This window comes from Enhydra lutris, unplaced genomic scaffold, assembly GCF_002288905.1.
Source record: "Enhydra lutris kenyoni isolate GAN:26980312 unplaced genomic scaffold, ASM228890v2 scaffoldscaffold6, whole genome shotgun sequence".
Taxonomy (NCBI): domain Eukaryota; kingdom Metazoa; phylum Chordata; class Mammalia; order Carnivora; family Mustelidae; genus Enhydra; species Enhydra lutris.
Genome location: NW_019154090.1, coordinates 29,956,631 through 29,969,010, shown reverse-complemented (window position 1 = coordinate 29,969,010; position 12,380 = coordinate 29,956,631). Strand labels below are relative to the sequence as shown.

The following is a 12,380-nucleotide window of genomic DNA, read 5'->3' as shown; positions in this document are numbered from 1 at the left end:
GACAATAATAGTAAGGGACTTTAACACTCCCCTCACTGAAATGGACAGATCATCCAAGCAAAAGATCAACAAGGAAATAAAGGCATTAAATGACACACTGGACCAGATGGACATAACAGATATATTCAGAACATTCCATCCCAAAGCAACAGAATACACATTCTTCTCTAGTGCACATGGAACATTCTCCAGAATAGATCACATCCTGGGTCATAAATCAGGTCTCAACCAGTATCAAAAGATTGGGTCATTCCCTGCATATTTTCAGACCACAGTGCTCTGAAGCTAGAACTCAATCACAAGAGGAAATTTGGAAAGAACCCAAATACATGGAGACTAAAGAGCATCCTTCTAAAGAATGAATGGGTCAACCAGGAAATTAAAGAAGAATTGAAAAAAATAATGGAAACAAATGCTAATGAAAACACAACGGTTCAAAATCTGTGGGACACAGCAAAGGCAGCCCTGAGAGGAAAATATATAGTAATACAAGCCTTTCTCAAGAAACAAGAAAGGTGTCAAATACACAACCTAACCTTACACCTAAAGGAGCTGGAGAAAGAATAACAAAGAAAGCCTAAACTCAGCAGGAGAAGATAAATCATTAAGATCAGAGCAGAAATCAATGAAATAGAAACCAAAAAAACAATAGAACAAATCAACAAAACTAGGAGCTGGTTCTTTGAAAGAATTAATAAGATTGATAAACCCCTGGCCAGACTTACCAAAAAGAAAAGAGAAAGGACCCAAATTAATAAAATCATGAATGAAAGAGGAGAGATCACAATCAACACCAAAGAAATACAATTATAAGAACATATTATGAACAACTATACACCAGCAAATTTGACAATCTGTAAGAAATGGATGCATTCCTAGAGACATATAAACTACCACAACTAAACCGGGAAAAAATAGAAAACCTGAACAGACCTATAACCAGTAAGGAGATTGAAGCAGTCATCAAAAATCTCCAAACAAGAGCCCAGGGCCAGACGGCTTCCCAGGGGAATTCCACCAAACATTTAAAGAAGAATTAATTCCTATTCTCCTGAAACTGTTCCCAAAAATAGAAATGGAAGGAAAACTTCCAAACTCATTTTATGAAGCCAGCATTACCTTGATCCCAAAACCAGACAGATATCCCATCAAAAAAGAGAATTACACACCAGTATCCTTGTTTGAACACAAATGCAAAAATTCTCACCAAAATACTAGTCAATAGGATCCAACAATACATTAAAAGGATTATTTACTACTACCAAGTGGGATTAATTCCAGGACTGCAAGGTTGGTTCAATCCACAAATCAATCAATGTGACACAACACATTAATGAAAGAACAAGAACCATATGATACTCTCAATAGATGCTGAAAAAGCATTTGACAAAGTACAGCATCCTTTCCTGATCAAAACTCTTCACAGTGTAGGGATAGAGGGTACATACCTCAATATCATCAAAGCCATCTATGAAAAACGCACCGCGAATATCATTCTCAATGGAGAAAAACAGAGCTTTTCCGCTGAAGTCCCAGCCTCAGCAATCAGACAACAAAAAGAAATTAAAGGCATCCAAATCGGGAAAGAAGAAGTGATACATTAAATATTATTAGAACAAGTGGACTGTTACCAATATAAATAGAATTGAGCCTTCTTCGTTAAAATGTTTATTGTGCTAAGATGTATTTTAATGAGATTTCACTTGAATTTAACATTTGGATAACAACATTTTATGGTTCTTTGGCTACTTTCTCATAACATGATAACAGATACGTCATTTGCGTGTTTTTCAGGACAAAGATTTGGGATTTTAAACCATAAATTATTTGAATTAATATCAAAAATCTGTTTAAGATCTTTATCAAATTGTTCTATTAAAAACCTTAACATCGCATTGCTTATTTCTGTCTTTTAGGCTAAGACATCAAGCACACAAAGAATTTTATGCCTACAAACAGGTAAGAAATTTACTTCAGATTGGCCTTGATTTTTTTTTTTTTTTTTTTTTTTTTTTTGGTACCAAAAAATAAGAATTTCGATTTCCACTCATAGTTTAGCTGGGACTGGATTTACTTTTGTTCATTTTAGCATTTCACTTCCAGATTGCAGTACAAAAATAGATCAACTTCACTTTAAGTAATTTCTTTCATATTATTTGAAGTTCAGATGATATAATAATATAACAGGAACTTTAGCCAACACTGCTAAAAGGAAATGCTATGGTTTATAATCCTTGAAATCACTGTTAATCTAGTGGAGTTAAGAGATTCCATTAAATGAATTTTTTACCTCTTCCATTAGCAGACGTATCAGTTCCTCAGAGGTGAACAGTTGCATTATAGTGATCTCATCTCCTCCTCCTTCTCATGTCACACAACCAGAAGTCTAAATATTTGGGTCATTGCTGTTAATCCCTACACTTTGTACTTTCATTCCTTTATTGATTTGTTCTTTGAGGGAATAAACTTAGCTTTTCTTGATGGCCAAGTAAAATTTGTTTTTTCTTCCATGTGTCATCTGTTAACATTCCACCATTGACACCAAACAGTAGGCCTAGGTGTTCCTTAATTTTCTCTTGGTCCAAAGTTTGAAATTATTTTTATTGTCCTTAGTTTTTTTTGCTTTCTGGTTTTAGGTTTTTTGTTTTGTTTTGTTTTGTTTTTGTTTTTTGTTTGTTTTTGTGGAGTGGTAGGGTAAGCTTTAGTTTGCTTGGGTCTTTAACCTTGCTAACACTGATGCTGCAGGACCATGTCACCATTTTAGGATTATGTATCTCTTTGTCCATCTTTTGTTTATGACTCTAGAAAATCTGAGCTCCTTGTCGAGTTCCTTAGAATGTCCACACTGATGTTCATAGGTAACCCAGTGTACTTCCCCATAGGTCTCATGTGAGATTCAGAGTTGAATGTTCTACTTTTCTAAATTAATGAATCCTTTCGTCTCGATATTATTATAAAATTTTTTCAGTATTATCATAAACTTGACAACCTATAGGATATTTTTATGTAAGCTAATTAGAAAGTAAAATTGGCCTTAATGTCATTTAACAAGTAAAATTGACTGATAGAATTAATAGAGTAACAAGAGAGACAGTAAAGTGGTCTTTAAAATATACTGAATTAGAAATTTAGTATATCCCCACATAGCTGGATGGTAGCTTTAGGTTGTGATTTCTGAAAATGTGATTTTCCCTGAAAACGATTTTTGGTTCAAGAATGTAAGATACTCAAAACTGGGAGATTTTCCCCCAAATTTCACTTGCCTATTTTTTCACTTTAAGATAGCATATAATCCTAATAATCTGTTTATTCTCCAAAATTTTCTATTTTATTTTTTTATCTTTTAAGGATATTATTTTTTTAAGTAGTCACTACACCCATTGTGGGGCTTGAATTCACAACCCCAAGATCAAGAGTCACATGCTCTACCAACAGCCAGTCAGGAAACCCTGGAAATTTTCTTTTTAAATAGTGATCTGCTGCCCTCTTGCCACTTGTCATTTTTTTTAAACTGGTATCCAATCACCACAAAATCAGGTTAGGGATAGCACCTGGGTGAATTTTAAGTTCATTTACATGACTTTGGGCCGAGCTAAAATTTTCTGAGGATAATGATGTATAAAAATAAGCAAAACTTGGAAATTAAGCTTGACTTTATTTTTTTTTAATATTTTATTTATTTATTTGACAGACAGAGATCACAAGTAGGCAGAGAGGCAGGCAGAGAGAGAGGAAGGGAAGCAGGCTCCCCGCTGAGCAGAGAGCCCAATGCAGGGCTTGATCCCAGGACCCTGGGATCATGACCTGAGCTGAAGGCAGAGGCTTTAACCCACTGAGCCACCCACGCACCCCATTGACTTTATTTTTTAATCTTTTATAAATTAAAAATCAGTCAGTTCTATCAGTTAATACTGTGTTTTAGTGAATCATGAGAGTCAACTTCATTTATTGTCCTCCTAAGTTAGCACTTGGTCCAGATGAGCATGTATTTATGTCTTTTCCTGAAATTTAATCTATATACTCAAGGGGATTTTAAAATTGCTTTTCAGGAGAACATTGCATTGCTGCTCAAGTTAAAAATTTTGCTAAAAAAAATATGGCTAAAATGTTCTGTCTCAGTAAAAGAGGTTTTCTCCAATATTGCACAGAAGGAGAAATGAGCTACATATACAAAAGAAAAATATGTTTGAGTAAAGTGAGAATTTTTTAAATTATAGATTTAAATGGGCATAACATTTTTTTTTGTCTTACAGGTTATATTAAAAGAGAAAGTAAAAGAACTGAATTTACATGAGGTAAGTTGCCTATAAGTATTTTAATCTTTTCTCAAGCTGTTATCTAATAGAAATAATATGCTGTGGTATGCTTAACCATCTTTATTTTGAGAAGTTAACAAAAGTTAAGCTTATCTTGATCTGCTTAATAGAATATTTGAGGGTGAGGTCACATAAAAATCAATTATGAGATGACTTTAAGAGAGGAGATTAATTAATTGTGAGAAGATTTTTAATAGAGATGGTGGTGTCATAGATTTCATAGCAGTAGGAATGCTCTGTGCTATCCCTGATATGAGGAGGTGAGTATAAATTAGTTTTTCTACTCAAGATGAATTTGCACTAATTTCATTCTTGAAAATGTTCCTAGTAATCCCTTCATATAAATGGCACAAAAGAGGCAGTGATTACTTCATGGGGGTGGGAGTTTGGGGAGGTGAGGCAAGAGAATACAATAGAGAAGAATGTAAGGGGAGATATGATTCCTTGGGATTATCTAGTGATGTAGTTGCATGGTTGGTTCCCAGGTGTTTATTATGCTACCACGCTTTGTAACGTGAATACAAAAGTGTGTGTGTATCCTGCTGTACACCTTCAGGCACGTTGCCTGTAATAATTCTTTTTCATTTTACTCCTTAGTTCATCTCTGACTACAGTATTTCAGAATTTTTAATTTTAGGGCCCTTTTCTCTTCCTTCCTTTCCAAGTTTTTGAATTGGTTTGCGAAACAAGGACTTGGAAAGCTGTACATTATAATATCTGTCTTATGTAATCTAATTGTGGGACAACTTCATTGCTAGTCTCTTCAAAGAGAGTTGATTTGTAAAATTATTTGAATAATAATAAAATAATGATTTAGGGGTGCCTGGGTGGCTCAGTCGGTTAAGTGTCTGCCTTTGGCTCGGGTCATGATCTCAGGGTCCTGAGATCAAGCCTGCTTCTCCCTCTCCCTCTGCCTGCTACTCCCCCTTCTTGTGCGCTCTCTCCCTTTATCAAATAAGTAAATAAAATCTTGGGAAAAAAAAAGAATGATTTATATTATTGTCAAACACTTTGAAAATGTCTACTGCTCCTTTGCTCTTTTTGCATATTTTTTTATCAAAGAGTTGCTGTATTACAGCATTTTAGACCTAACCTTGGATTAAACCCAAAGCATCAATTACTGTTTGATTTTTTTAATTAATTAATTAATTTGTTTGTTTATTTATTTATTTATTTATTTTTACTGTTTGATTTTTAAATTTTCCCAAAATTAACATGAAGTAATAGAGGATGATCTCGTTTCTATTTGAGGTCTCTTTGAGGACCATAAATGTAAAGATTATATTCTGACACATTTTACCAGTATTAAACAACCAGGTTCCTCAGGAGCAGAAATCTTCCTCATTGGTGTGAGCCACTGATTAGAACGAGTCTTTATCTTGAATGAGGACATTGCATCGCATCACTATGCATTGGAGTTAGTATCCCATTGGCACCCACCCATTCCCCTTCCCCCGAGTCTGACCAGCTACTGATCCCTTCTCCCCATTATCTGGGGAGAAGTATGCCGAGGGTGCTGTGTGTTGAAACTGGTAGCTAGGATAACCTAACCTTGCTCTACAGCTTGTTTCTAGAAACAGTCAGGCACTTTTTGCAATTCATTTGGTCCTTTCAAGTTGCATTTCTTGGTGATGAAACTATTTTGTCAGACTTTTGTGTTGTGTATGTGTGCATTCCTGTATCCTAATTATAGTGGTAAGAGTTTGGTCCTGTGTTAGCATGTGGAATTTTAATATGGATACTGTTACTAGTGAATAATTACAGTAGTGAAATATCAAAGACAAACTAAATGTCCATCAGTGGTGAGTAAATAAATAAAACATGATATACTGGAAGATTACCCAAAAGAGAGGGAGGGAAGCAAGGAAACCTGTTAGAGTACAATGAGGGTACTATAAAGGAGGCAAAATTAAGGACTGAGCTCTACCTGTAAATGTGTCAACTGGGACAGATCTCTAGTGGGATCCAAAACAAAGCAAGTCACAAAGTGATATAAATGTTTATTTGACATATAAACTGAACTAAATACCATATTGTTCATGGATATATATGCATACTACAAGGTGTTTTATTGGGTTTGAGGATGACACATAGTTACATGGAGGAAGAGAAGAGAAAAAAGATTAGGGGAAGTTGGTCAAAAAAGATGTTAGTTTTGTATGTAATGGTTCTTAAGGAAGGAAAATAGGTTAATATGTTACTTTTAAAATAATTTTAGAGTTGGGGCACCTGGGTGGCTCAGTTGGTTAGGTGTCCAACTCTTGGTTTTGGCTCAGGTCATGCATGGTATTAGGGTTGTGCGATCAAGCCCCAAGTCAGGCTCTGCATTGGGTGTGGAGCATCTTTGGGATTCTCTCTCTCCCTATTCTCTCCCTCTCTGAAATAATAATAATTTTAGAGTTACTGGATACATAAAACATGTCAATGCTGTACTAAACTAGAGAAATGCAAATAAGCATAAAATACTAATTTCTGCTCTTAAGCAGTTAACAGTCTGGTAGAGGGGACTATAAATGAGAAAGTCATACTGAAGTATGCAGTGGGTGCTGTGTGTTATCTGGGATATATGCTGAGAAGTTTTTGGAGGTCCTGGTGTTGAGCAGACAGCTTCTCCTTGGCTTTTGCTCCCCTAAGGGAGACTTCCTGGGACCTTGTAGACTGAGATGCCCAGGTACCAGCCCCCACCCAGCTTCTTAGACAGTTGGCTCTATAGCTGTCACTATATCATTTTTGCTTAATTTTTCCTACCAGTATAGGAGTCAAACAACACTTATACTAAGTGAAGCTAAGGAGATACATGTACATAATCAAAACACGAGAATATGTTGTCCTTCTGTGAAGAAAATGTCCTCTCAGTACCCATAGTCTTTCCTACTTTTGTTTATCTCTCCATCTTTTCATAGAGACACAGATATACAGAAGGAGATCTGAGAGAAACAACGGAACTGTCATGCAAGTGGGTTAATATATGGCATCTAATAAAGTCTTGGTATCAAAAACAGAAGGGTGCTGTGACACACTGGGACATGTAGGTCCTGTTAAAGAAGTTGCCAGCACTCAGCTCTAGCTGATTGTTGCCATGTGAAAATATAGGCTAGTTGTTGCTAGATCTGGGGTTCTTCAAGAGAAGCCTGAGAGGCTTGGTATTAGTTTATGATCTGCCCCTGTTTGCACTTAGTCTTTGATTTGTTCACCACAGTGTCCCCAGCTCTAGTTTGGTGAGTGGTAGCTTTCTCCATTAAATTTCCTTTGTCAAAAATCAAATGGTCATATTTTGTGACTATTTCTGGATTCTCCATTCTGTTCCTTTGATTTATACACTCATCCCTTCTCCAACACCACAGTTTTAATGTAGCTTTACTAATAAAGCTTACTATAGCTTCATAAATCTTAAAATCAGGCAGTATGATCCTCCAACTTTATTCTTTTCCACAACTGTTTTAGCTAGTCTAATTCCTCACTCTTCCACATAAATTGTAGCATCAGCTAGTCTATATCTACAAAAAAGAAGAAATCCTGCTGGGATTTTTTATTAGTACTGCATTAAGTCTATAAATCGGGGGAAAATTGGCATCTTTACCATGAGTCTTCTAATCTATAAACATATTATGTCTTTCCACCTATTTATTTATTTATATAAGGCTCTGTTGTTAGCCGAATACACATTTAGGATTTTTAGGATTGGGTCTTCTTGGTGAATTGATACTTTTATTGAAATTGTAATACCCTCTTCATCTCTGGTAGTTTTCTTTGCTTTGAAATCTATGCCTAGTATTAATATAGCACCTCTAGCTGGGGTGTCTGGGCAGCTCAGTCAGTTAAGTATCTGACTCTTAGTTTTAGCTCAGGTCATGATCTTATGGGTGGTGAGATCAAGCCCTGCATCGGGCTCCCCACTCAGTGGGGAGTCTGCTTGAAGATTCTCTCCATTTGTGCTCACGAGCTTGCCCTTTCTCTCTCTCTCTCTAAAATAAATAAAAAGAATTAACTCCTTTTTAAAAAAAATATGTAGCACCTCTAGCTTTCTTTTGATTGTTTGCGTAGCATGTCTTTTTCCATCTTTTTATTTTCAGTCTACCTATATAATTATATTTGAAGTGAGTTTTCTTATAGATAGCATAAGTTTGGGTTATGGGCTTTTTTTTTTTTTCTTTAACCCACTCTGCCAATCTTTGTTTTAATTGGTATGTTTAGACCATTTACATTAGAGACAATTATTGATGTTTGGAATTAGGTCTAATACTGTATTATTTGTCTTCTGCTTTTCCCTCTCTTTGTATTTCCTTTTCCTTATTCCTGCCTTCTTAGGGTTATTTGAACATTTTAGCAATCCATTTTAGTAATTCACTTTTCTTTTTTTAAACATTTTTTTCATTCATTCATTCAAGAGAGCACAAGAGAGAGCATGAGAGGGGGGTAGGGCAAAGGGAGAGAGAGAAGCAGACTCCTCACCAAGTAGGAAGCCCAATGCAGAGCTCAGTCCCAGGACCGCAGAACCACGACCTGAGCCAAAGGCAAACGCTCAACCAAATGAGTGACCCAGACACCCCTAGTAATCCATTTTTAGTATCTATTATGATTTTGACTTTATCTTTTTGTGTAGTATTTTAGTGGAGTATAAAATAAATAATTAGAATCAACTTTTTAGCACTTCAGTTGGAATGTAGAAACCTTCCATCATATAGATCCCTTTATCTTTTTCCCTTTATGCAATAGCTATCATATTACATCTATATGCATTGAAAATCCCATCAGACAGTGTTGTATTTTTTTACTTAAAATTGTCAAATGTATTTTAAAGAATTCAGGAGAGGAAGAATAGTGATAAATATTTATCATTTATGTTGTTCTTCATTCCTAATATTCCAATTTCCTTCTTAATTCCATTTTTCTTCTATCTGATGATCTTTCTTTAGCATTTCTTTTAGAGCAGATCTGCTGGCTGTGAATTCTACTAGTTGGCCTTCATCTGAGAATGTCTTTATTTCACCTTCATTCCTAAAGGATATTTTTATTTGGTAGAACTCTGGGTTGACACGTATTTTCTTTCAGCACTTGTTTTTTTTTTTTTTTTTTTTTTTTAAAGATTTTATTTACTCATTAGAGAACAAGACAGCACAAGCAGGGAGGGGAGAGAGAGGAGGAAGCAGACTCCCCACTGATCAGGGAGCACAGTGCAGGGCTTAATCCCAGGATCCCAGGATCATGAGCTGAGCCATAGGCAGGCGCTTAACTGACTGAGCCAGCCAGGCGCCCTCTTCCAGCACTTTTAAAATGTGCCAATTCCTTCTGGCCTTCATGATTTCCAGTGAGAAATTCATAGTTATTCAAATCCTTGATCCTCTATCAGTAATATGTCCTTTTTCTCCAGCTGCTTTCAAGATTTTTTTTTCTTTGTCTAGTTTTCAGCAATTAATTGTGATATATATGAGCATGGATTTCTTTGGATTTATCCTGTCTGTGGTTTAGTCAACTTTGATAAATATGTAGGTTTGTCTTTCACCAAGGTTGGTAAATTTTCAGCCATCATCCAGATTTTGTTTCCACATTGCACTTTTTCTGTCCTGCCACCACATCAGAGAAGGCCTCCTCCACCTGTTGTGGCTGTATGAACCAGAGGTCACATAGTCTTGTAGAACCCTGAGTTCACATCCACAGTACAGTGGTAGAGCCATCCATGTAACTTCTGGATTTGAATTAGGTCCATCCCCTCTTCCATCACATATTGCTTGTATCTACAGAAGGGTAGGAGACCCTGTTCCCCTATGCATCTCAGCAGCAGCTGGGATCCTAGCTGCACAAGGACTAGGAAGAGCTATCTTTAGTTCAGTTTTCCCAAGTCAGGTAGGGAGTGAGTGAAGAGTGGTGTAACAGACATGCTGTGGCTCTTCTCTGCCCTGCTTTCCACAAGAAGAGACTACAAAAAGGTTGGACCCATTGGAGTTGCCCCCTATGGAAAGAACATCTTTTCCTTCTTCTCCTACCTCCCCATAGGTTCATCCCCTTCCCTCTGCTCCAGTGAGGAAGTGGCTCTGGCAGTGCAGATTTTGTCACAACCTTTTGTTATGTAGGAGGAGATTGAAACCTTTTCAGTCTTTCTAGAACTACTGATAAGTCTTCTTATAAATCACTTTTAAATTAGTATACAAATTTTGCTTTTAAATTAGTATACAAATATTTGGAGCCCAATTGAGGTTTGTCCCAGGTTTGTTTGGATTGTAAAAATAGTTTAAAAAAAAAAACCTACAAAAGTCAAAAGCATGTAAAGGAACTGACAGTATAGAGGAACCTAAAGATTGAGTGGATAGAATATAGTCCACCAGTTTGACCAAGGAACAGTGATCCCATGGGAGAGAAGGTCATAAGTCAATGAGGCATGTACAGTAATGGACCAAGGACGTGAATACATGAGGGCCATGGAAGGGACTGCCCACTATATTTCAGTTTGGAGCAGGAAAGTTGGATCTTTCCTGAATAGCACAACCATCTTTAGGTTCTTTTGTAGCTTTCAAAGATTCCAACTTTAAATGATACTTCTGAACTAGAAATGCTACCTTTGCAGAAGATGTGATATCCTCATAACCATTCGGGGAACGTATAATGATAATGAGTGCCCACCATAGAATCTATTTAAAAGAAAACCATTTGGCTGAATCACCCGAGCTGTGTGATTTTTTGTGTGTGTGACATTGTCTTCCCCACATGACTCTCTATTCCCCAGTTTGCATTTGAGGTCAATTTATAGACAGTATTAGCCACCTGGAAATTATCAAAGCCTATCTTCTTGGGCATTTTAGAGATTGTGCACTGGGTGAATACTAGTCCAATATACATCTGTAGTTTCCATAAAGCCATTGTTCCCTCAAACATGTCTGATTTATGGGTATAATCTCAGTGTATTGTGAATGGAATCAGTATACAAGATGGCAAGATTACTAAGATGTTTGTTACTTCATATAATTGTCTGAAGAGCAAGGGAACTCGCATTTTTAAAAATTTAAATAAGGCATTCCTTATTTTGCATTTGTAGAAATATTGATTTAAGAAAGTTGGGTAGAGGAGCACCTGGGTGGCTCAGTCAGTTAAGTGTCTGCCATCAGCTCAGTGATCCAGGGTCCTGGGATCCAGCCCCTCATCAGGCTCCCTGCCTAGTAGGGAGTCTGTTTCTCCCCCTTCGTGTGTGTACACTCTCTCTCTTTCACTCTGTCTTTCTCTCTCAAATAAAATTTAAAAGTTCAGTAGAATGGACATGGGCATGTTATCCAGGTTCTGAGCATAGAGAAAGAATGTGACCCTAGCCTTTCCCATGGTGACAACCTCCCCACAAGAACATGCCCCTCACAAAGAATCTCCTCCATCCCTCTCCATGAGAGATGAGGAAACACAAGAAGCACCTAGTGCAGAGCCCCATTTCCTACTCCACAAATGTGAAATGCCCGGGTTGCTATAAAAGCACCACCAACTTTAGTCAGGTCAGGCACAAATGGTAGTTTTGTGTGTTAACTGCTCCACTGTCCTCTGACAACCTACAGGAGGAAAAAAGCAAGGTGTATAGAAAAATGTTCCTTCAGACAGAAGCAGCACTAAAAGCACCCTGAATCAAGATGAGTGGGAAACCATCCCAATAAACACATTTTGGATACAAAACAAAGCAAGAGCAAATGTGATCTTGTCTGTTTGAGTCTGAAGCCATCACATCTTGATGGTCTTACTGTCCCCACGGACTTGCAGTTTCTGCTGTTCCCCAAGCTGCAAAAAATTACTTCGGCGGTACCTCACCCAGTTTCCTTCTGCTTTCTGCAGATACCATGAGTTAAGAACTTTTCTGACTTTTAACATGTAAAACAGGCAAACTCAAGTATCTATAGACTGACCACTCAGTAAGTATATATATTCCTATCCCAGCTTCTGGCAGGGCTGACATTATCATAGGATGCATTCTTTGACTTCAGAAAATGAAAAGTGATAAGGAACTCTTCCTATCTCATTCTGGCAGGTCCTAATGTCAAGACCAGATGAAGGCATCACAAAAAAAAAAAAAAAAAAAAAAAAAAAAAAAAAAAA

General features: G+C 36.8%; 1 protein-coding gene and 1 pseudogene across 2 annotated transcripts in view; both read left to right on the top strand.

The window, feature by feature from the left end:
• LOC111141352 (ring finger protein 24) overlaps positions 1-12,380 on the top strand; it is a 39,684-nt gene that overhangs the window by 16,592 nt on the left and 10,712 nt on the right. For both annotated transcript variants that reach the window (XR_002640194.1, XM_022493832.1), the window contains exons 2-3: positions 1,917-1,959; positions 4,254-4,295. Coding sequence is in view for 1 of the 2 variants with exons in the window: in XM_022493832.1 (XP_022349540.1) it covers positions 1,917-1,959; positions 4,254-4,295 (85 nt within the window). In the remaining variant the exon portion in view is untranslated. The remainder of the gene's footprint in view (positions 1-1,916; positions 1,960-4,253; positions 4,296-12,380) is intronic.
• Positions 11,648-11,903, top strand: LOC111141354 (annotated as a pseudogene).